General features: G+C 37.8%; 1 protein-coding gene across 1 annotated transcript; it reads left to right on the top strand.

Annotated features, from left to right (window-relative positions):
* Positions 1 to 266: 266 nt before the first annotated feature.
* LOC108925041 (acyl-CoA-binding domain-containing protein 6) lies at positions 267 to 22,347 on the top strand. Its single transcript, XM_018736748.2, has 18 exons — positions 267 to 321; positions 509 to 578; positions 904 to 976; positions 3,395 to 3,473; positions 3,782 to 3,870; positions 4,005 to 4,151; positions 5,284 to 5,335; positions 7,319 to 7,419; positions 10,080 to 10,165; positions 10,896 to 10,977; positions 14,299 to 14,384; positions 14,934 to 15,021; positions 15,297 to 15,345; positions 15,713 to 15,797; positions 16,052 to 16,152; positions 19,725 to 19,809; positions 20,097 to 20,201; positions 21,903 to 22,347. The coding sequence occupies exons 6-18, from the start codon at positions 4,106 to 4,108 to the stop codon at positions 22,005 to 22,007; spliced, it is 1,071 nt and encodes a 356-aa protein (XP_018592264.2). The 5' UTR covers positions 267 to 321; positions 509 to 578; positions 904 to 976; positions 3,395 to 3,473; positions 3,782 to 3,870; positions 4,005 to 4,105; the 3' UTR covers positions 22,008 to 22,347.
* The last annotated feature ends 3,778 nt before the right edge of the window (positions 22,348 to 26,125 follow it).

Raw genomic sequence — 26,125 nt, forward strand, 5'->3', positions numbered from 1 at the left:
GGATTGGCAATGCATCATGTATTGTTGTTTATATATGGAGGTGAATCATTTCTGTGTCCAGTTTATTCTGCAACCCTATTTGTATGCTGCATGATTTATGAGATTCATTTACTGCTGGATGAGCAGTAATATTAATGTAGAAAGTATATGATAAATAGGGTTACCTGAATTAACTGTAAGAGCTTGCCAAGGTCTTTGATTGGTCGTCGCAAGGTGTCTTGTTTATCGTCGCTAGGCAACATGGTTAGTTTCAGTGCAGGGTTTCAGGGTTGTGAAAGGGACCACTTGTGAAGGAATCCACAGGAACTCAATAGAATTCACGTAATGTAAAAAATTTATTGCAATAAAATATTCTTACCAATACTGCAGATGTTTACTAAATACCATTTTATATGATCTTATTAAGAAGTATATAGTAAAATAAAAAATACAGAAACAAAGGCTACTACAGTAAATGAGCTGAATGAGTATGTGGAACTTTAATTTCTGTTTGTTTATTTTCCCTAAGCATTCAAAATGGCTTTAGCAAGTGGGCACTGGATAACCAAAGAAGTCGAAGGCAAACCACCAAGCCCCAGGTAAATTATTAAATGTGCCATGCTTTCAAAAGCTCTTGGCTGCCCTTTTTGCGATTCAGAGTAATTCATGGGTGAATATGCATTTTCACCTAACTTTATAAAATGTTAATAAGCTCTTTTTTTCTACTGATTATAGTTGATGCCTTAGTAGATTACTTAAACCCACTTAAAATGTTGCTCATGTTGGTCGTGATAAAAAAAAGTTGCTATGTACATCACTGAACTTGATAACAACAGTATTTAATAGAACTAAGCTTCTAGTGTTAATGGCTAATTTAAAGGATTAAGATTGACATAATACTCTTATTTTATTTTTTTATTTTAGACATGGTCATGCTCTTGCTGTAGCAGGGAACATAGCTTTCTTGTTTGGAGGGGCATCCACTGTGAACTCTTTGGTAAGTCAAATTTGTTTTTGGTTTTAGCTTTTTCTTTTTTAAAGGGGTATTGCAGGCTGACTGAGTTACAAAATGTTTTCAGAAGGTGCTGGGGTCAACCAAATGAAATAATCAATCACTTTTGAAAGAACTGTAATCTGCAACAGACAACTAACTGTACATCAGTCAGACCATTCGTGATTTCCTTCAAGAGTGGAAAAGGCTAAGTATTTATTTTATTTCAGAATATTGAATAATAAAACAAGTTTTCCTACATTTCACTATCAAAATGTTTACATTTTGATCCAGACTTTTAAACATATATTATTCATTATCAATATTTCCATATTTTGAGTAGCCAGACATTTGCTTTCACCGCAGGAGTGCTACAATGTGTACGTGTCTGTAAATACAAACACATCTGTATATGTACAGTCATGGAGAAAAAACCCAAGCAAGCTGTATGTTCGACATAATGGACATAAATATCAAGGGCATACTTGAGTGAGGTTTGATATTTTTGCAGAAAGCTGCATCAGGAAATTTATAGTTTCTGCACACTGCTAGATTGTTGAGTCACAGCAGGATTCTGAAAGTATGCATAACACCTAATGATAGTGGCTAAAATGGATAATGCATTTTTTAAACTCTTTTCACTAGTCACTATCTTGTTAAATTAATTACTTTCAACCAAATTTAAGCAGTTTGAATTTCCTAATTGCATCCAGTAAATCCTTAACTAGTGTTTTTCTTCTTTGTCAGGATAATCAACTTATATATTTAAATGATTTTTATGTGCTTACTGGTAAGTTAACAAACTTGTTTTTAAGATTTTTTTGCTATGCTTTGGCTGATTCCATTCACCACGATTCTCAATAGTTTCCTTTTCTCTCTATCAAAGATTAATGCATAGCATTATACAAGAAAATGACTGGACGTCTCTCTTGTTCTTTGCTGCAACACCTAATCATTACAGATATTTTAGTTTATACACAGTAACACATAACAATCCATAACTTTCTTCATATCAGACAACCAATATTGTGAATATTTTGATGAAGAATAAAATGACCATCTTATGTTTATATTTACAGTTTCCATAGTTTATTGACTCAGAACAAAAAATAAAAACCTGTTAAAGCATTCATAAAAATTATAATAAAATAAAGAGAAGCAATAGGTAGCATTTCCAAAAAAAATAATTTGAACTTATTTAATGTGAAAGTTCCTTAGTCATCCAACAAAATATTAAATGATTTTTAGAGTATATTTACAGAAAAAAATCATATACAGGGATTCAAGATGAATGATGAGTGGATGAAGATGAATATAAAACTTCTTGGAAATATTTAAAAAGGCCAGTATGTGAAATCAGACAATAATACTGTGCTTGTACATATCACATACATTCCCTAGGATTATATTTTCTCCAGAGCCTGTTCACTACGAAATACTGAAAAAGTTAATGAAAAAATTATTTGGGGTCCATTTCATTGACTACAGTGTGCTTACCATTTCTAATGATGCTCTTATAAACATGGTCATAGAAGTTCAAATTCCTAGTACACTTTATTTTTCTCACCTCTATCAAGTCTTATGAAGCTGACTGAATCAATGTCAGTACTGCCAAAATTATAATATGTGAAGAATTGAAAAGATGATTTAGCACTTGCATTCGTAAGAAGAAACACCACTGGGCTCAATGAAAAAAGTCAAGCTGTGAAGATCTTGCTATACCTGTTGCCAGGCAAGTGACGGAAGCAGTTTCCAAGGTATTACCACAGACATGGCTTGCCATGAACAGTTGAACAGTCTGCTAGTTAGAACCACTGGAAATGCACACGTGAAGTAGTGAAGCATTTAGCCTGAAATCCTGGTTCTGGATGACATTGGAGGACAAGTGTTTTGTTGTATTACATAACAAGTCCACTGTATAGACAGCCATCCTATTTCTTAGAGAGATTAGGTCAGGCCTAAAACAAAGGTAAGTATATTCTCTTCATGCCGTGCAGCACTTTAACGCCTAGGACTTTTAACCTCTCTTCTCAATCGAACATTTTCTACTTTGTCTTTTGTTGTTTTAGTTGTCTTTTTGTTGGCCTTCAGTTTTTTCTGTTGAATTTATTTTTCATGGTTCTATTCCCAACAGGTTGCCACAGCATACTTAAGACATTGCATAATAGCATAAAAACACTCAACAAATGGTATTAGTAATAACAACAATGATACACTGATAAAAATTGTGGGGGAGGCAAGAAGGCCATAGAAAAAATGAATTAAAACTCCAAAAGTTGGTACAGGCCAACCTGCTGTACGTCAGTCTCCTCCTCGGCATGCTTATATCTTTGGTTTAAGGAGTTTGTTATATTGTATCACTAAACTTCATAAAGGTATCTTATTTTATAAAACTGTATGTTTGTGCTGCTTTTCTCTTTTTAGTCTCACCTACAAATGTTACCTGGGAAGTGGTACCACAGAATGGAGATATACCAGCTGCCAGAGAAGGACATAGTCTTTGGTAAAGCCAAACTTTTGCCACTAACAAATATTTTTACTGGTGTATCTTGAAATTTGTAGTTGTTTAATTATTCGCCAACTCTTAGTTCTACACGTATAGTTGTCTCGATGTCCTTTCCTTAGTCATTTGAAGGCAAACATTAATTTGGTCTTGACTTTAGTGTGAATAAAAAAATTCATATTTAATAGTGAGTAGTGAAAATGCTTACTCAATAAACATACCAGTTTCTTAGCATAATGTCTGAACAATTTTTAGCTGAATATACTACTGTAAATAGTTGAAGTATGTAATCTCTCCCTGTTTTACAGTGTGGTTAAAGGGAAACTTTATTTGTTTGGGGGTTCTTCATATCCACAACCTAAAGAATGCCTCCCTGGAACCTACTGCTTTGACATTGGTAAGATCACATTGATATACAAATTATGTGCTGCACTTTTCTAAAAATGGTGAAATGCACATGGGTTTCAGAAGATGATGTACAAGAGCAGGTAGTCATTACAATATTGAATGATAATTTTTAAAAAATGACAGTTTCTTTAACATGGGAGAAGCTAAAGACCTGGGGAGTGTCGCCTAAGAGTCTGAGGCACAGCTCTGCAGTCGTAGGAAACAGCATCTATGTCTTCGGAGGAATGCTTGGTGGTTTCCTCAGCGATGACCTTCTGATGTTCAACACAGGTCAGGAGAATTCTTCTTGTAAGGTTCCACTGTCACGATGGAAAAAGGTTGTTTCGCTCAACATCAGCTACAGAGCAGCTTGTACTGTATGATTTGTACATTTGTTTTAACAATATCATAGGTGAAAATTTGCCTAGGGTGCAGCCTTTTCAGTAAATATAAATAATTTGTCAAAATGAAATAAAGTTAACTTCCAAAAAATATATCCATATAATGTAATTGCTCTCTTCCCTACAAGGCATAGTGTGCAACTGGCAAGTAAAATCATTTGACATTTACTTTCTACAACTAGTTGTATAATAACATGTTCACTTGCATAAATAATCTTGTTATAAATTCACTCATAAGTAGACTAAAATACTTCAGAACAATAAGTATTTAAATAAAATTAGTTTTAAATCAGTATATTTTTTTACACATTTTCAAGCATTTAAGTTAGAGGTAAGGTTTACAAGCATTTTTCTCCAAAGTTTACTGGGGTATAAGTCACAGAGTAAAAGTTATACATTACTACCCACCTCTGCAGTTCAAGTACACCTGTACTAAAATGAGAAATATATTTCCTTCGGGACTTTTTAGATTTGATTGTTTACATTTATTCATTTAGCAGACGCTTTTCTCTGAAACGACGTACGTACATCTCAGAAAAATACAATTTGTACATTAGGAGATCGAGATATAGTTGCAGACATCTGATTCTTAAGTAAACTTAGTTTATTTCTTTCCACTTTATGCAGCGATGTTCATCACATGATTGAGTAGGTGCATAAAACTCAGGATAGACTAATCCTGATCACCTTCCTACAATATCTTTTTAGGTACACAAACATTTACATACAATACAGGAGTAGCGACTGTGTAAAGGCTTATCTGGGCATGTTTAAAATGAATAAATATTTAAAAATATGACTTTTTGTAGCATGACATTTTTATCTGCAGTTTTTATAAACTGCCATTGGTGTAAATATTGCAAGTTGATTTCTTTGGATCTTATGTTGTTTATAATGGAATATAAGTAATTTTGGGTGTGAGTGATCAGATTTAAAAAGTTATTGAAAAGTGTTTCTAATCTTATTCTTCATAAGTTGTATATATGAGTAAACATTAATGACCCACTTTTCCTTGGTCCTAGTATCACTGACATGGACCCCAGTCAAGACTTCTGGATTGCTGCCATCGCCAAGGTAACTTACTTAATTCAACAAAAAACACACACACACGGTGTCTACGACTGCTCGTCTCGAGCTGGGTCGCAGCAAGCCGGAGCCTAACCCAACAACACAGGACACAAGGCCAAGGGGGAGGGGGGACACCCTGGACAAGACGCCAGTCCATCACAAGGTACCCCAAGCAGGACTTGAACCCCAGACCCACCACGCAGCCAGTCCTGGCCAAGCCTGCTGTGCCACCACGCCCCCTTCGACAGAAAACAATAAGATTAAATTCCCAAAATGCAGCATTTATTGTTATATAGGGTGTCTCAAAAAATGAATACACATAGGTTTTTACCATTTACTTGTCCTCCAAAGTTGAAGATCCCTAGTTATTGACACTGAACATTTTGAATACTTGGCATATTTAAGCATTTGCTACAAACCTGTCTTTGTACAAAAAATATCTACCTGTAATAAATTACAAAACAAGCATTTTTTTGTACATTAAAGTGTATCTATACATTTTTGACACCCTGTATTTTATCCATATTCTATATTCCAAATTCACAAATAGATGCAATAACTTTGCATTTATTCATTTAGCTGACGCTTTTCTCAAAAGCAACTTACATTGTTCAGTTTCCTACAGTTATTTACCCATTTGTACAACTGGGTGACAGGTACTGGAGCAACTGAGGTAAGTTTCTTGCTAAAATGTACTACAGCTGAAGACAGGGCTCAAACCTGTGAATTTTGCATCCAAAGGCAGTAGCTGTAACCATTACACTATTCAGTAAAGTTTTTATGTTTTTAGGACATTATGACATTTTTGTTTAATTCAATTTTTCAGTTCTGTACTGTCTCGGTTGAAAGACGGGTTGCACGTCTGACTGACAATTCAATTGACTTAATGGACCTGGTGTCTCTGGTGTAAGTAAGCTTTGCAGTAGATTGAATCATCCCGTTCGGTGAAGTAAGATTCAGTTTTACAATAACTAACAGATAAAAGCAGGTCTTCCCAGGCAATGAGAATATAAAACTGAATTTTAAAATGAAAGCAGACTTTTTTAACCGCCCTTTAGTAATGCTTAAAGAACGTTACTTGAGATGTACGTCTCTTTGAGAAAAGCGTCTGCTCAATGAATAAATGTCCATGTAAGTGTATTAATATACAGGGAGGCATAAACGCAGCTGAAGGGTGTGTGCAGGGAAACAGAATCCCATGCTGTAAGTCAGCACCTAAGAGACAATGTACTCTGAAGACCTTTCCATGGAGAGGTACCTTTATGTGCCGTGTTTGCGGTGCTCCCGCGTACAATGCATGTGGCATGTTGCTACGATGCTGTAACTGCAGACGACACCGTTCAAGCCGTCGTGCGAAAATTAATCTGATGGCCACCTGTCCCGTCCAGTGCATCGTCTTAACTGGACCCCAAAAGATATCTTTCCTCTTTGTTGAAAAAAGACAAAGAAGTACTGTAGATAAGGGTTTTGTCTTCTTGACAGATGTACAACTGTATTTCGTTTCAGGTTGAATGACTTTAACGTTTTTCAACAGCCCGGATTCAGAAGGGCTGGTAGTGAAGCGCTCAGAGCTGTTCCTGCCTTTGTCCATGAAAGGCGCAGGGTCAAATCCCACCTTCAGCAACGTGCTTAGCTTAAGCGGCTCCAGTAAAATTCCCAAACTGTATAAATGAGTGAATAGTTGTCAGTCACTTCGGAGTTACACGTCAACTAAATATAATTTAAACTTACATCCTTTTCAGTTTTTCAAAATCTCAGCAACAGTTTTATTGTCAATGAAATAGGCTTTGAGGACTGAGGTTTCTGAGAATGTATTATCTATATGTAAACACTACAGGTATCCGGTATTTTCTACTGGCAAATTATTTTCTTCCTTCTCCCCCAGCTATCCCTAAACTGAGCAATTTGATGACATTATCGCGGATTAAAAAGGGCATGTAAAAGGACGCTTTCTTCACCGACAAACTAACAAGAGCTGTCTGTCTCCAGATTTCAGCACAAATTTGCAGCAGTGGGGGAGCAGATCTACTTGTTTGGAGGTTGTTCACACAATAGTAGCTATTGCAAAGATGTCCACATGCTGAATACAGGTAACTGAGATTATTATTTACTTTGTGTGTAAAATTCTGTAAAAAGTTTGACTTTAGTATTAGCAAGTTTTATTTTGTATGCTTCTTATATAAGTTGTCATTAAACACCCTAGAGTACTGGCTTCCCTTGCATAATGAGTGTAAATCTTTCTTGAAAATCTGCTGCGGTGAATTTTCATAAAATGAATTCTTAATTACTGTTAAGTAAAGTGTAAACAATGTTAGGTTTTCCTCATCTAAATATGTTTACCCAGTTTTTGCAAACATACAACATTTCTGCTTTATGTTATAAACACAAAGAAAATGTAATAGAAAACAAAGTGCAGCACATCAGGACTACTCCGAACACATTTAAATCATGGCTGCAAACCCACATGTTCAAAATCACTAATACATAACATATTTGTGTTGTTCCCATTTTCTATCCCTTTTCCCTCACATCATTTATCTTTCTATTATTTTCTGTTTTTTCCACTGACTTCTTCTGGGGTGCTATGATGGCACAGCAGATAGCTCAGGTGGTCACAGCATTTGGACTGTTCAGTAAAGCATAGGATCCTCATTCTTTTGTTGTGGGGTTTGCATTTTTTCCTTGTGTTCACATGAGTTTCGTACCACAATCCAAAGACAGGTGTTTTAGGTTCGCTGGGTGATGAAATGCTTGCTTGTTTGTGTGTGTGTGTGCGCATGGTGCTACCCTTCAATGGACGGGCATCCCATCCAGATGGTACCCCACTTAGTCTTGTGCCCTATGCTTCTGGGATGGGTTATAGACCACCACTACTTGTGGTTACTGACATTTATTGAAAACTTTTCTTTATTTTAAAACACTTTATGAAATAAATTTACATTTATTCATTTACCAGATGCTTTTCTCCAAAGTGGTGAAACTCATAGAATATACAGTGTGTGCATTAAATATTAATATTATCAATAATAAATTATACCATATAAATGAAGTATTATCAATAACTACTGAGGAATTTCTCATTTAATTACTTTAATCACTCATAACAAGCATAACTTCAAGCATAAAACTGATAGGAAAGGTTTTCTTTTGTCTTTTCCCTTTTTCGGTATCTTTCAGTGTTCACTTTTTTTTTTTTTTTTGGCGTTAGGCCTCTTTATTATGATTGATGATGGTTTTAATCTATGACGAAAGGTCGCAAGATTTCGGAAACAAGCAGGTAAGCAAGTATGGCTACCAGTCAAGAAAAATGCACAGGAAAGCTAGGGCATTTGTGAAGAAAAGGCTACTGATCTTGTATTGTGTCACTGAAGTTCATCATTTAAAAAGAAATTTCTTTTCTTCTCAGTCATTTCTGGTAAGGATGAGAGGTACAAATTACATGTGTTCACAAGTCAAACTTGTCACATTACCATTCCTTACACGAAGGAAGCCTGTACTTCCCAGAAAGAATAAAAAAATCCAACATAACAAATATAGAGAAAACACATTCTTATTTCTTTTACCATAAGGTCCTGACACAAAATAACTTTACATGTTGTCGTGTCTTTTCATCATAGGATGAGAATAACTTCTCGCTCAAACTTACTTTTAAATTATTGACGTTTACTCAGTTCATTTTCACAGAAGTCACAGGGATTTATTCAGGTTTAGCTGTGCAGGATAGAGATGATGTAAACTGTGTTTTTAATGTATATCTTTATTGTACATGTTCTGAAATAAGGTACATGATTTAAATAAATTTTTTTATTGCATTTTTCTGTTATAAATGATAAAAGTCTTCTGATCAGGAAATTCACAAATTGTATATTCTTGTTATTATTGTATATTCAGCTGTTGTAATACACGCATGGGGTGTAACATCTTGTCCTGTGTATGCTGAATGTTTAATCTTGTAAAAGTTGGGTCCTTGAAACATATTTCCAGCATGACACTTTCTTTTCTATATGCACAGTTCCTCTGGGCCTTTTGTACTTAACTAGTGTCAAGATTAAATTCTTTGAATATTTAAGTGTTATTTCATTTCCGTATTTTAATATGATCTATAAATATTCAGCTAACAGGGTGAAACAAAGATTTTTTCCTTTTTTTGAGTCTAAATTTAATGACATTCTATTATTTTAAATAGTAGTGAAAACAGGTGAGGAGAAAAAACAACCAAACACAGAAATAATCTATATCTGTCTAAAGCATGAGGGGGCGCGGTGGCGCAGTGGCGCAGTGGGTTTGGCCAGGTCCTGCTTGCTGGTGGGTCTGGGGTTCGAGTCCCACTTGGGGTGCCTTGCAACAGACTGGCGTCCCGTCCTGGGCGTGTCCCCCTCCCCATCCAGCCCTGCGCTCTGTGTTGCCGGGTTAGGGTCCAGTTCATCATGACCCTGTTCGGGACAAGTGGTTTCAGACTCTGTGTGTGTGTGCCTAAATCATGATAATTATGATTTTCTGTAAATGCTGAACGTTTTGTAAAGTTCATCGCGGTGATGAGTTTTGTTTAAGTGGTGTGTTCACTACTTTAGACATAACTTCTTTCTCAAATGGTGCCTTGTGATAAAAGTAGCCTTGCACAGTGCAGTCCCTTTGTTGACTATCTGAGATTAGAAACCAGTGTGTTTGTCCTTTACTCACAATGCCACTGATGCCACAACAGTATAGGTTCAGTGTGACTGTAAGAAGTGACCCTTAGTCTTCACTGCAGACACGCTCACTTGGCAGAAGTGTGAAGTTAAAGGAGAATGTCCCCTGACCTGCACTGGGTTCTCTCTCACCGCCCATCATGACAAGGTATTTGAGATTAGTGCTTGGAAACAGTAACAGTAATCACTGCCAACATACTAATGGTGTCTCTCCTGACTGTATATGTGTCTTAGCACTTGTACACATGCATTTGAATTGATTCGACTTCTCCCTCTCAACCGTTTTGGTCCAGAACAAATGACTTGTTTGCCGGTTATTTTCATGAAGACTGAAAAATATTATACTTTTATGTAATATTACTGTGTACAAGGCCAGCGTGGTGGTGCTGGTGTCTCACAGTGCCTGGGGTGTGGGGTTGGACGTGGGTTTAAATGCAGCTCAATATGAGTGGAGAATTGAAACCTACGGTCCAACCCACACCCCAGGCATTGTGAGGCACCAGCGCTACCTACTGCACCACCATGCTGCATGCTTTGGAAAATGTTAGTAAAACATTGCCATTTATTTCATTATTATGTAATGAAGGTATTTACAGTAAGGGGGGGCGTGGTGGTGCAGTGGGTTTGACCAGGTCCTGATCTCCGGTTGGTTCGGGGTTCAAGTCCCCCTTGGGGTGCCTTGCGATGGACTGGCGTCCCGTCCTGGGTGTGTCCCCTCCCCCTCCAGCCTTGTGCCCTGTGTTGCCAGGTTAGGCTCTGGCTCACCGCGACCCCGCGTGGGACAAGCTGTTTCAGATGCGTGTGGGTGTTTGCAGTCATTCCGTTATGATCGATTTGGTCCTTTTTTTTATTTCTTTTTCTCTACCATTCATATTCAGGATATCTACTTTTTCGGAGGGAAATGCACCAACAAAACGGGAGCCGTTTCTTCAACAAGCGAAGTGCATAAATTAAGTATAGGTAAGTGAACAACCATATTTGAGCAATCAGTCTCAGAACTGTATGAATTGAACTGTTTCATGTGTGTAGACGGCGCCACCCAGTGTTGACTTTCCCCTTCTGTTACACAGCTGCTAGGCCATCCTGAGCTCTTCAGTACCTTTATTTAAGGATGTTTCTGTGAAATCACTACATGATCATCTGATCTTTCACTTGTCAGTGCTACACAACAGACCATGACTGCGCACGATTACAGGATGTGCTTATGTTTCTCATTAAATTCAGTTGTTGCAGTGTGGCAAGATCACAAAGCACAGTTTCTTGTGGCATTAGTTAACATAACCATTAACAACCACAAAGTGCATGCTGCTGTGGGCAATAGTTAGAATAAAAAAAAAATTCAGTCGCTCTGAGAGATTGCAGTATAATCTAAGCAAGAAGTTGATAGTTACATGCAATATGTAGTTACATGCTCTTTGAGTGACCCAGGGTAAGTAGTGTATCTAGCAGTGTAAGTTACCTTGGTGAATAAGGTATGTGGGCTGATAACACTACATAGAGTTCATTGGAAGTCGCTTTGGAGAAAAGTGTCTGCTAAATAAATTAATGTAAATGTAATGTAAATGGGGGGTGCGGTGGCGCAGTGGGTTGGACCGCAGTCCTGCTCTCCGGTGGGTCTGGGGTTCGAGTCCCGCTTGGGGTGCCTTGTGACGGACTGGCGTCCCGTCCTGGGTGTGTCTCCTGCCCCTCCAGCCTTACGCCCTGTGTTACCGGGTAGGCTCCGGTGACCCCGTATGGGATGAGCGGTTCTGAAAATGTGTGTGTGTGTGTAATGTAAATGTATATGGTTTTATTCATGCTATATGGTTGAATGTTATATTCTATTGCGCTTCAGGAAGAATGGCTGGGATTTTCACGTGTATCTTCGCTCAGTAATTTGCAGGCAAAATAACATGCATAATAAGTTGAAATACTTTTTTTTAAATAAAAGGTTTTGGCTGGATTTCTTTCCCTTTTCGGTTTCATTTAGCATAATATCTATTCAAAAATATGAATCGGTAAAATGTTAACGCCTATTTCTGTTTCTTCTTCATACACAATGCTTTCTTTATTACTTGAATAATTAAGACCCTGAAATTATCTGCCGCCTTCTGAACTTGTCTTTCATTCTTTGCATCACACTTTTTCAATTCTGTTAAATAAAATTACTACAATAAGGTTGAGGTGATAATAAAACAATTGGTTTTTCTGCATTATTGTATGCTTTCTTCATAATTTATTCTAATACTTTTTTCATTATTATTCTGTTTAAGCTAATGCAATACATTGTTATATGAGACAGAATATGTATAAAATTTTTGATGTACAAGTCTACAAAAATAGGAACAACAGAATATAAAAGGGAAAAAAATATGTGCACATATAACACATTTCTCCGAAACTACTTGTATAATGATTTAGCTGTTTATTGAGCAGGATAATTTTGCTGGAATGTAGCTCGATCGACTAAGGTCCTTGATCAAGGGTAGTACACCTGGAGGTAGGATATGAACCTGGGTCCTTCAAGTGGAGAGAAACATCTGCAAAATCTCCTGTCCCAGCAGAATCAAGCTGCTAAAGGGCAATGATAACCAGTTAATGGTAAATTTAAGCCCCATTTGAGGAGTTCTTGAGAATATTATCTGTAAACCAGGATTTATGGAAGTTTGGGAATAATTGTAATATGCCTAGTAATGTTCAGCACTTCTGCAGCTGTACATGTATTTGGTGACCTCGCTTTTCTCTGGCATTCACGGCAACCCGACAATAAAAACTTGTTGAAACTTTTTAAAATAGAACATTTTTATTTATATGTATGTAGCATTACTTTGAACGGCCAGAGGCCATTACTTTGATGTAACAGAGGAAAAGGTGTAATTCTGCTGTTTTCTATAGACTGTCATGAAGTACATGCTTCATGGAGAGATGTGTGTATGGGGATGCCTGCCACACACTGATGTCCACTCAGAAAGGTGCTTTTTTCACCAAAATGAATAAAGACAGACAGATGAGCAGTGTGGAATGTAGACATTCTGCTGAGCCCTACAGAGTATCAAAACAAGAACATCACCAGTCAAGAAATGATCCAAGAATGGATGCTAGGCTCTACTGCTGCCTGGACAGGCCCAAGTGTGTGTGTGTGTGTGTGTGTGTGTGTGTGTGTGTGTGTGTGTGTGCGTGTGTCCTCTGCACCGCTCCCTATGCGCCAGCAAGGCTGACAGCACAGCCATCCCCCTTATACGGCTGCCTCTTGTTAGGGGGACAAAAACTAGCTGTGTCATATTTTTATGCCGCTGGGTAGATGGCAGGACTTCCAGAAGGAAAAACCCACAAAGCTAAACCATGTGCAAGCAGCTGTTGAACAGCCATCCCATGTCCTGTTACAAGATCACAAGAATATGGAAAGAAATTAAAACAAAATATTGGTTCTCTGACATTCTTTTCAGTATGAGTATCTGCATTATGAGCTATGTACTCCTCAGTTACAAGAAACACCTTAGTGGACCTTTAGAAGAAGGTTGCATAGCCATTTGAGGCGCTGCTTTGCATTTTAAGAACCCAGGTTCAGACCCCATTCCAGTTGTCACAACCCTGAGCAAGGTACTTACCCCGAATGTTAAAAATTAACCCAGCTGCATAAATTGATGAGCAGCATAACATTGTCAGTCATTTCAGGGAAAATTGTCAACTAAATGTTTTCCTTAATTAAAATTTCAGCAGGTTGGTATGGTATATGGGATTTATGAGTAATCTGGTATCCTCCTGTCTCAAGGTTGCTGGGTTGATTTTTTTTAAAATGTGTGGCGCAAGTTCAATTTAAGTATTATTCACATGCTCATGTTTGAGATTCATTGGAGATTGTAAATTATTTGCTGTAATGTTGGCATTCATCTATGATAAATTTATAGCTGATTCATCAAGAACTTTCTTTTTGCTTGGTAAATATTACATTTACTTTATATACTATATACAGTGTGTATATATATATATATATGCTTTTCCTATATATTTCCTATCTGCCAGATCTAAGTTTATACAGTATTCTTTGTAGCAAACCTGTTTTTATCTGTTGCATTCATTCTGTAGCTGATCTCCATGGAGCAAGTATCTCATTTCACTTTCATGTATATTTGTGGAACACACTGTTCCAGTTCAGGGTTTAATTTATTAATGTTGACCGTAGATAGTAAAGCTGCATCACTCTTCCGCTCCCTGTGTGGGCGAAGCAGTCACCTTTCGGGTGCTTAATGTTTCATTGTGAGCTTGCAGTCCTGTCTCTCCTCTGTTGTCTCGGTCCGTCAGCAAAGATGAAATGGAAAGTGCCGCTGTACGTGGGGATTCCTCCAGAGCGTCGACACGACCACACTGCGTTTATCATTCACAGCCACGTGAGTGTGAGAACCAGCAGAGCAAAGCCTTGTTCTTAGTCCTACATCACCATTCTGACATAAGGCATCACCATCAGTCTTTCATGTTATTTGCACAATGAACACATTGTCCTATGCAAGTATATGTAATTACTGCAGTTAACATTACACATGCAGTAACCTCATTTAATATTTTAAAGTTATATTATTTGTATTATATTTTTTATTATTTGAATGCATATAAATGTAATTTACTATGTTCATTACAGTTCATTTTTGTTCACCCATGAAGACATTGTATCTTTGCAGTCTCCCAGTCTATATGTCCTAATGCTGTCTCCTAATGCACCTTATAGAGGACATTCTATTCTTCTAAGTTTTACTACATTTTTTTGGGGATGGGGCTTGGACAGCTTCTTAGGAAACGTAATATTATATCCAAATTTATATTTGCTGGGCCTCAGAAGGGTATTGTATGATTAAGATTCAATACTTTACAACAAGGCTGAAGTTTGATTTAACATGAGGGTTATTTCAAATCCAGTGAATTTATGGTATTTTCCTCTTAAGATGTATGTATTTGGAGGAAGAAATGAAGAGCAAGAATTCAATGACCTAAAGGTGATGAAATTAATCAACCCCTCTGAAAGACAGCCTGGTATGTTCTGTTAATATGCTATGTTAATGCTGTATTATACTATATTGTTATACTTTACAATATATCAGCTATGTTCTATGTCACAAAGAGCAGTAACTTCAGTGAATACACATTTGACAACTGGAATACCTCTTAACCGGTGCTTTATGTATTGTTCTGCTTTTTTGTGACAATGGCAATTGCCTGACAAGGTGAGCCATGCACTGTAATATCAGCCAATAATACATTTTCCCTAGTTTTTTGGTCAAGCTGCCTAATGCTTTCATTCTTTAAAGTGATGAAGGAGATCCTGTCTGAATTTGGAATTCAGGGAGTGAGCAACGGGTGAGTTATTCCTGCATAGTGTCACTATAAATTTTGTGAGGTGCTGTACATCTTCATCGGGTGTTGCATCACGGGACCACAGTGAAAGGAAAGCAGTGAGTCATTCATTTTACCCCTCACAAATATTATGACATATTGTGAAATCCACAGAAGTATACAGTAAAAGTTGCGTTGTTTTTTCCATTATAACTTGAAAACACATCCCCGTAGCCCGTAGCATTAATTCTGGCTATCATCTGGTACTGATGTGCTTAAAACCTTTTTGTTGTCTAAATTCCATTAGTGACTATGCATGACTCTTTTCTGGAACTATTTTGGTTTCTCTCTTGATTTTATCTGAAGTTTCATATTGCTCTTCTTTACTAAGATTCTCTCCAACAAAAATTCCTAATGTCAAGTATGAGCTAAGCAGCTCACCCTCTCCTGCAAGATTTGAAACTCCGTCTGCAAAAGTAAGTTTCAAATTCTGAGCCAAACTCTAATAAATATATTTCAGTGGTGGGTGTTTCCTCCTTATTTTGCAGTTTTTGTCTGTCATACTATTTTTAGTGTCTTCCAGCTCTAAAACTGTAAAATCTAATGCGGAAGTTAAGGCATTACAAGTCATGGGTATCTCATATTGCCGTCTCATCACATTATACTTCACATTTAGTCATAATATGCTGCGGAAACTAATCTAATGTGTGGATCTGCACATTATATGTAGATAACAGATGAGAGCAATTTCACAGCTGTTCGCAATGAAGCTATGGATATGATCCACAGAGCTTTTGCCATCCTGGATGCACAGTTCCAAAAGCTTGACCGGTACGTATATATGCGTGCTGTATGCATTTACTCATTCAAAGTACCAAGACCTCTTGTCTGGAATCCCTCCAATTTACCGTTGAAAGATGTCAAAATTTCCTCAACATCTGGCCACTATTTTCAAATATCAGCAGGCGTTTTTAATACTAGCACATTCAAACACTGTTTCCCGATGCTGGCACTCTTACAGATATTTTCTTTCTGAGTCTTACTGTGAAGTGCAAAACAAGATCTTTAACAAAAATTCATCCTGGCACTGATGGGTGTCCTGCTGAATTTCTGAAAGGTTTTTTTAGTTGGTTTTCTTTATTGGAGTGGCCCAAAACCCAGCCCCCTCTGGTATTAAATACAAAGCATCTCTCATTCAGCATACAGTCCTTTAATGAAGCTATCTATGCGTTTCTGATCTAGTGACTAATTAGCCTTGATTTACTTACTGTTTATTAAGTAGCTCATCCATTTCAAATTGTATTAAACTGAAAGCATTAGGGTTGACTTTAAAAGATAAGTTTGTCTTTCTCTTGCAGAATGCATGAAACACTAACTTTGGTTAAGGCCATGATTACAATACTTTGTGCCATTATTCTTAAACTGTAATAATATATAATAATATAAGTAATTTAGATTAATCAGTCCTTTATTAAAGTCCAGTATTAATTTATTTAACTAGTCTTTTAAGTTTCTGAATGACAAAATAAAGGGAATCTGTTACAGTTTGTACCATCTGAAACACAGAAAAAGAGTTGCTGAGATTAGCCATGCTACCTGAATTATACATCATCATTAGCATTAATGATTGTTGCACTCTCCGTGCCCATTAAATTACAATTTACAATTGAGATCTACATCGCTTGGGAGAAAAGTGTCTGCTAAATGGATAAATGTAAATAATTTTGTTAACTTTGCACATATAGGGGTGTCAAATTTCAGTTTTTTTTTTTTTTTCTAACATGCCTTCTTGATAAGCTTTTGGACCAATGAATGCTATCATGAATAAATTAAGAAAATGTCAAATGTGTTATTAGTAGGTTTCCTACATGGTGTCTTACTAGACTGGTTCTCTCAGCATTTGCCTAGATTGCCAGTCTGACTCTGGATACATTTTATTTTTTGTAATTTTCACTCATGGTTCTCCCATGGCAGTTGCACTGCCAGTTTATTACTTTTTAATATAGGCTGTGCTATCAATTTTTGCTTTATACTATGCAATGCTTTGCTACTGTTTTGGTTATGCAACCTAAATGTTAAATGAAAAACATTTAACCACTTTGCACTTTCTATTATATGATATAATGTACAGTACGCATAAGGCGTGAAAATGTATTTCTAATTTCTTGTATTTTCCCAGCTTTTTGACATTAAACTGAAAAAGAGGCAATATTTTTTCTCAGCAATGTGCTTAACATCCACAATTCAGTTTAATTATTGCTGATGTAAAGTATCTTCATTCCTTTTTTCTACTATGCCTGGAGCTTGCTCTGCACATAAGCACAGAAAGGAAACAAAACAGAACATACTTAAAATCACGTCATGTCTGAACCACTTGTCCCATACGGGGTCACAGGGAGCAAGGGGACACACCCAGGACAAGACGCCAGTCCACCACAAGGCAGCCCACGCAGGACTCGAACCCCAGACCCAGCGGAGAGCAGAACCTGGTCCAACCCACTGCACCACCGCACCCCCTTTACTTAAAATCTTCAAACAAAAAATACTTAAAATAGCAGAAAAAAAGTAAATGTAAAACTTTGGCTTGATTCAGAATTGTAAAATGGTAGATAAAATAAAAGCAATAAATATAATTTATGGATGCTGTGAGCTGGAAAGAGGAGGATAGCTCCCCACTGCTAGGGTGCCCACCCCACACAAAGTTCTAGGTAATGATGACCAGCTGCAGCCAATTGCAGGTCAGTCAAGATGCATATATAAGGCAGCTGGTCTGAAGCTTTGATAGGTTTAAGGAAGTGGAAGTGGAAGTGGAAGTGGAAGTGGAAGTGGAAGTGGAAGTGGAAGCGGTAGCGGTAGCGGTAGCGGTAGCCCTTTCCCTTTCCCTTTCCCTTTCCCTGTCTTCCTAAGTTAGCCTTAGGTTGGTTTGTGCTTCATGTAAATAAAAGCTTTCTATTTGGGGAAAGTTCTGCTATCTTTGGTCTTTGTACTGCCCATGTGGCCACATCCACCACAGAGTGAGGCACAGTGCATGCATCAGTTGTGCGGTTGATGTAAGCCAGGAAAAATTTGTTTGAAAACTGCTGGTAAACTTACCATGCAAGGAAATGATGCCAAACAAGTAATAGTGCTGATGGGAAATGAAGGCTGCCTACAATAAATTGCATTATACTGTAAATGTAATTGAACCATGTGTTTTGAATATCGGTATTACAGTGTGAAACTATTTAATGTGATATATAGGCAGGAAGGGGGGCGCGGTGGCGCAGTGACGCAGTGGGTTGGACCCGGTTGGACCGGGTCCTCCTCTCCGGTGGATCTGGGGTTTGAGTCCCGGTTGGGGTGCCTTGTGACGGACTGGCGTCCTGTCCTGGGTGTGTTCCCCTCCCCCCTCCAGCCCTTTGCCCTGTGTTGCCAGGTTAGGCTCTGGCTCCCCGTGACCCTGTAGGGGACAAACGGTTTCAAATTGTGTGTGTGTGTGTGTGTGTGTGTGTGTGTGTGTGTGTGTGTGTAGGCAGGAAAGTGTTACTGGAGTAAAGTGAATTGGAACAGTTGTATATAAACTTTGTCAGCATGGTTCTGGATGTTTGCAAATGGTGGTGGCTAGTTGTTCTTGACTGGTCAATTAGGCCAAGATATCACCTGGGGTTAGCTTTTGTGACCCTTATCCCTGTGCTTTTATCTTTTTCATTGTGTATTTAATTTGAATCTGTGTTTGTATACAGCACTGCTTGAAAATATGTGAATCCCTTGTGTCCCATAGTTTTACCACAAAATTATTTAATCAGAACCAGCCTTTCTCATCTGACATAAATTCTACAGTTTATTTTATACTAGAATAATGGCCATCCCTATAGAGCTTCCATAATTTAACGACTCATGTTACCGCGAGTTTAAATGGGAAAATGCTTATTATAAATAGTTGCATTCTGGGTAAAATGTGATTTAAGTGTTCAACCACTCAGGTGACAGACAGGGAAAATGGCATAACTTGAGGTGAAAGGGCCTCAAGGAAAAGGGGTTCTCGGACAGAGAGCGTTATTGCCCTGTCAGCGTTCTAATAAAATGTTTGCAACGAACACTAGCTGTGCATCCTTCTTCACCCCATCCGAACCCAGAGCACCATGTGCCCCAATACCTTCACACAACACATACAGTATACACCTCTACATATTAAAATCCACATCTAGGGTGATTCTGTGTATCACCTTTGTAAATGATGCAAACCGTTGATCCACCCAAGCTCCCTGTCTTATTCCACCCGTGGTCAGATCTGCCACATCCTGGTTTTCCTAACATATTTTGAGCCTACAGTGCACTGAATTTAACACTTTCGTGAATATTGACTGATGTAATTATAACTGATTTTTGTAAGTTAGTGACTTGTTCATGTGCTTTCAACGCAGTGAGAAGTCAGAGCTTGCTCGAGCTGTTGTTGCACTTCAGTACGAGAAGGAAGCCTTCAGTGGCCACCATCAAAAACAGAAGCAGGTTCGTAATCTGTTTTCATTTTTAACTTCTTAAATGAAAAAGATTACGTTTATAGGTTTCTTTACTCCCCTTTAAAGAATTATCAAAAATAATTATGTTACAACTTACAAATGATTGTCACAGAAGTGGTATGAAATTTATAAATCTTATTTTATTTAGAAATTCATGCTGATATGGTACTACTTTTAGAATATTTTGGAGAGCTTGTGTTATAAGCCTTTCAAAGCACCATTTGAACATAGCATGATGTAAAGGAAGCTGTTATATTTGTACTTCTTGTTTTGCAGGAACTTCAGGAAATGATTGAGAGACACAAAGCCCAAAATGAATCCTGGTTGCGCGCCTGGGCAGAGGAGAATGACAAGGAGAGGAAGGCACTGTGTAAACTGAGGGTTGGTGTTAGCACTCATTGTTTCAAAGAAGTTTTGTTCTAACAATCTTTAGATTATGCACAGGTTAACTATCGTGTTCCTTATCTGAAAATATCAGAAAATATGTACATATATACTGTAATGACTTGCATTACCGTGAGTTTGAGCAGGAAAATGTGTTTCTTGTAAATAGCTGAATTATGGGTAAAATAGAATTCTGTTCAACCGTTGGGGGGAATTACAGGGACTTTAAGGGGGTGAGTGTGTTTGTGCATGGAGAAAGGAGCAAAGCCTGAGAGGTGGTAAACAGGCTGGGAAGGCTGACTTGAGTTGTAGGTTGTTGAGGAAAAGGGGGTTCTCAGACCAAGAGTATTATTTCCTTGTGTGTTGGTCTTTCAATAAATATTTGTACTGGATGCTGTCTGTGCATCCTTCTACACCCCATCTTGATCTGCAGCACACTACAATACATTGCATTCAGAAAGTATTCAGACCCCTGCACTTTTAATTTTCGTATGCTGCAACCTTACACTAAAACTTTAAATTCATTTTTTTTTTCCTCATCAATGTACACTCAATACCCCATAATGACAAGGCAAAAACAGGATTTTAGAAAGTTCTGCAAATTTAAATTTCTTATTTCAAATTAAATGAAAAAATCTGAAATATAATTGACAAGTATTCAGATTGTTTATTTAGTGCTTAGTTGAAGAACCTTGGCAGCCATTACAGCCTTAAGTCTTCTTGGGTATGATGTAACAAGTTTTGCACACCAGAATTTGGGGACCTACTGCTATTCCTCTCTGCAGATCCTCTCCAGCTTTGTCAGGTTGATTGGGGACCATCGGTGGACAGCTTCTGTCAGGTCTCCCCATAGATGTTTGACAAGTCTGGGCTCTGGTTGGGCCACTCAAGGACATTCAGAGGGTATCATCTAGATTTCAAGTGTTATAGCAAAGGATCTGAATGCTTATTTATGTGATATTTCAGTTTTTTTTATTTTTAATATATTCGGAAAAATTTCAACAATCATGTTGGTTTTGTGGGGGCTGCGGTGGCGCAACAGGTTTGGCTGGGGCCTGCTCTGTGGTCGGTCTGGGGTTCGAGTCTTGCTTCGGGTGCCTTGCAGCGGACTGGCATCCCGTCTGTGGTGTGTCCCCTCTAGCCTTGCCCCCTGTGTTGCTGGTTAGGCTCCAGTTTGCTGCGACCCCACTTGGGACAAGCGGTTGTAGACATTGTGTGTGTGTGTGTGTCTTTGCTTTGTCATTATGGGGTACTGAGTATAGATTGAGGGGGAAAAATTAACTTAAATGATTTTAGCATAATGCAGCAACATTAAAAAAATGCGGAAAAAGTGAAGGGCTCTGAATAGTTTCCGAATGCACTGTATTTGTGCTGTAGGTGTGTTTAATCGGCTGTAAGGTAAAAATCCATATATTTCCAGTGAAATTTGTCTGAAATAAGTAAACAGATGTACATGAGTTACTTGTGAAATGCTGACACAAATATTTAGAAGACGCTTACATACATCAAAACAGAACAATTAATGATTTGTTTAAATCATAACATGTCGAATTCATTACTGTTTAGTGAACATCATATAATTTTTAAAACATTCTAAAAGAGATGTTGAGTCAATTGCATCTTCAGTTTACAAATTCGTGCAAGCAATATGATACTCCTGAAATCTATATAGACGTTTCTTTTTCTTTTTCTACACAGGAGGAAATTATGCGCGAACAGAATAGACTGAAAGAAGAACATTACACCATACAGAAACGCAGTGAACGGCTCCATTCGATTATGCAGCAGTTCAAAGGCATGTGACAATAATGTTAGTACTAGATCCTGTAAGTACTTGTATGATTGTTCAGTTTACTGTAGCATAGTGAATACAGTGAAGCAGAAAGACTGACAAAGGATGCAAATTGAGTGTTAATAGTTGTAACAAAGTGGATTGCATGTGTCAAAATACTGAGAACCGCTCCAGAGGAATCACTTCCTCCGAAAAAAAGGAAAAACTGAGAAATCTCCTACTTTGTGTTGAAGTTGTATTGGAGGACTGAATTTATTGTAGATTTAAATAAGCTATAAGCTGTATCTTTTGAATCTTGTTAATGCAGGAGTTTGCAAAGCAAATACTGGGGAGGTGTGAGGTGCCTCCAAGAAAATTTATTACAATTGCGTTCTCACTGAATAAAATTCTTTCATTCAAAATTCTTACTTTTAAATTTATCTACTATTCTGTTTTTGTGTATGTGAGGAAATGGCTTGAAACCCAATGTGGTATGTCTTCATTGATTAATCTGTGAAAGGACAGGAAGCATAAACATTACATTTATTAATTTAAATGCTTTTTCAGTGATGCTTTATGCCAAAGTGACTTACAATGTTAATCTACCTACAATTATTTACCCATTTATACAGCTGGGTAGTTTTTAACCACAGCAATTTGAGGGTATTTACCTTGCTCAAGGGTACTACAGCCAGATGTTATATTCAAACCTGTGATCTTTGGGTCCAAAGGTAGCAGTTCTAACCATGACACTACCAGCTGTCCCCTCTCATGTGAAAGTTAAGTGTATTTTCAGGTAAGGTGTAAGGATAAACATTTAAGCATCCTCATGTTTATATAAATTACAGTGTATTTTTAACGTGTTGTAACAGAACCTACCCAGTGGGGAAAAAAATAAAGATTTGCCTCTGCAACTGAGGTTTTAGTAAATGTATCCATAATGATGTAAACTGAATGTGGCTTCATGCTGAAAATATGCTGTACATGTTTCAAGTTTTTAAAAGTCCTGCATTGGACTGGCATCCAGGGTTTTCTCTACCTCATGTACTGTGTTTCCAGGACAGGGTTTGGAGCACAGTGATCCTGCACAGGACAAACAGTTGATGAAAACTTAACACATAAATCTTAAGGTGAACTTTGAATCAAGTATAGCTTTATGAAAGGCTTTTACAAAACCTAGCCTATGTATAATTTCAGAGATGTCTATGTTAATTAAGCTTCTATTGAATGTGATGTGGCGGTTAAATTTGTGAACAAATCGAATGGCAAACAGATTTCTAGTCCCAAGTGTGTTTCTGTGTTGAGGTATATAGGCATATCTCCATTCCCCAGCTGTAACTCCATTCAGATTTATTTTCTTGTTAATTTTACAAGTGATTTTTGGCTATTTTGTATTTCTAAATTAACTGAAGGTAGGGATTTTTTCGTCTTAAACTGCTGGGGGATATACAATAATTAAACTGCAAGAATAATAGAAAAATGACAAATAATTGACTTTTTACATTTCATTGTTCTTTGGAATTAAATTGAACTGTTTCTAAACAACAGTCTTTTATTTTCCGATTGACACTTAGTACACTTGTATATTGTTCTTTAGAAACATATAGCTGATAATGGGGCATTTTTCCATCTTTATTTTTCTCAAAAGTTATTCTGATACAGTACTTTAAATACACTCAGTCACAGGAACTGCTAAAGCTAGTTATTCACCTTTTACTGCAGGGCCACATATGCCAGAGCAATAATACGCTACTTAATATGACAGGAAACTTTTTACAGTACAAATTTTTTCCTTATTTTCGTAACGGGAGAGACATACCTTGTAAATTGTATGTCTTATTAGTCATCTGGCAGTGGTTTGGGTGAAACTGATGGTTAACGTCCTAAAGACCATGATGCTTTTATTAGATATCCAAATCCTGGCACGTGGCACAGTGCTGGTGTCTTGTGGCACCTTGGCTGTACATTAGAACATGGCTGGAAATCCAGGTCAGACTCTCTGGAGTTTCCATGTTTTCCCTGTGTTTGAATGCGTTTCCTCATACAGACACCTGTTTCAGGTCAATTTTTTTGTCTGAATTGCCTTTAGTGTGTCCAAGATTGCCCTGCGATTGACTGGCATCCTGTAAAAGGGTACACACTGCCTTGTGACTTATGTTTCAGTGATAGGTTCTGGACCATCACGACCCTACATTAAACAAGCAGTTAAAGATAATGAATAAATTCATATCCATAGTATATCATCAGTTTCACACATATGAATGAATTCCAGTAAGGTTCTGCATGCAGTAAGATACTCTGTTTATGAAGTGTGGGCTGTTTGTTTTCTTCTTCTTCATTATGCAATAGAATTCCTTTTAATTCTTCTGGTGCTGAATTGTTAATTTGAATGTTTATTTTTTTGCTTTCCAATATCTGTAGTCTTTAGTTTGAAAGCGAAAGACTAAATGGGATGTTGTGTGGTACGATATCACAGTGAGTATTGCTGTTCTCTCACAGTGCCTGAGTGGTTTGAGGATGAGGGTTTAATCCCCGCTCAGTCTGTGTGGAGTCTGTATTTTCTCCCTGTGTTCACATGGGTTTTCCTTCTACACTCCAAAGACTTGTGCTTCAAGAGAATTGGTGACTCTAAAATATATGTGTGTGTGTGTGTTGCTCTGATGTATAGGTGAGTAACTGAGTACAGGTGGTGTTTTCTAGCATTCTGTATGTACTGTAATCTAGTATTGTAAATCACCCTTGGTGAAAAAATAAATACTGCATAGTATTCAGTGGAAGTTACTTTAGAGAATACCATCAGCTGAATGAATAAATATGAAATGGTGATTAAATTGCTCTTTGTCTGTGAGAAAGATGAGTGATTGAATGCAGGTAGTACATCTGGCATTGTAATTCACCTTGGATGAAAAGTATGAATTGTAATGCAGAAAAGCATGAACATATGTCTTGGCCAGTGCCTTCAGTTAAAAAAGAAAAAAAAACTGATTCTGTAATTATGAACATTATTCAGTAACTCAGCCCATGATTTGGTGATTAAAGCAAAAAATCATTTAAAGATGACAGATTGTATGTTTTCATAGGCACATCTTATCACATAAACAGATGAAGATAACTTGAAAAACAGAAACTGTAATTACACTGTGACAAATGATCTGGTGCTTTTGTATTACAGATGGTCCCTGACTTACAATGGAGTTACTTAAATCGAAAATATCGTAAGTCGAAAAAGCATTCAATACACCTAATCTACCGAACATCATCACTTCTTATCTTTTAAGATGGCTGAGATCGTAGATTGCGAAAGTCCAAGTTCACATGCGATGTTCATTGCCGCCTTCATCAAAGTCAAAGTGGCTTTGTCATTTCAACCATATATAGCTGGTACGGTATACAGTTAAACGAAATAACGTTCCTCCAGGACCATGGTGAAACATAAAACAACACAAAGTTACTTACACAGGACTACATAAAGTGCATGTGTTCAAGACTTCTGCAAAACAGCACAAGACAGTACAGTAATTACTAAACAAACAAACAGAAAAAAAACTGAAGCTATTACAATATAATAAATACTATATATATAAACATAGTAATTAAAGTTTCTCCATCTATCCATCCATTTTCTTGCCCACTTGTCCTTCTAGGGTCTGAGTGGCAATAGGGAGAGCAGAGAATCCCAGACGTCCCTGTCCCTCGTAACTTCCTCCAGCTCACCCAGGGGGATCCCCAGCCGCTCCCAGGCCAACTCGGAGATATAATCCCTCCAGAGGGTCCTGGTCCGACCCCGGGGCCTTGTCTCAGTTGGCCGTGCCTGGTATACCTCCAAAGGGAGGCGCCCAGGGAACCACCTCAACTGGCTCCTCTCAATGTGGAGGAGTAGCGGCTCTACTCCGAGTTCCTCCTCCTCACCCTGTCACACAGAGTGAGTCCCAACACCCTGCAGAGAAAATTCTTTCAGCCGCTTGTATCTGCGAACTTATTCTTTCAGACATTACCCATACTTCATGACTATAGGTGAGGGTAGGGACGTAGATCGACCGGTAAACAGAGAGCTTTGCCTTATGGCTCAGCTCCCCCTTCACCAGTATAGTCTGGTACAGCGACCGCATTACTGCTGCCGCTGCTCCCAGTCTGAAGCTGATCTCACGCT

The sequence above is a fragment of the Scleropages formosus genome, chromosome 6 (assembly GCF_900964775.1).
Source record: "Scleropages formosus chromosome 6, fSclFor1.1, whole genome shotgun sequence".
NCBI classification, from domain to species: Eukaryota; Metazoa; Chordata; class Actinopteri; order Osteoglossiformes; family Osteoglossidae; genus Scleropages; species Scleropages formosus.

Coding starts and splice junctions, on each gene's coding strand:
- LOC108925041 (XM_018736748.2), top strand. CDS start 4,106: ATGCTTGGTGGTTTCCTCAGCGATGACCTTCTGATGTTCAACACAG. Junction 14,385..14,933: donor CGTTTATCATTCACAGCCAC/GTGAGTGTGAGA, acceptor TTTCCTCTTAAG/ATGTATGTATTTGGAGGAAG. Junction 15,798..16,051: donor TTGAAACTCCGTCTGCAAAA/GTAAGTTTCAAA, acceptor CATTATATGTAG/ATAACAGATGAGAGCAATTT.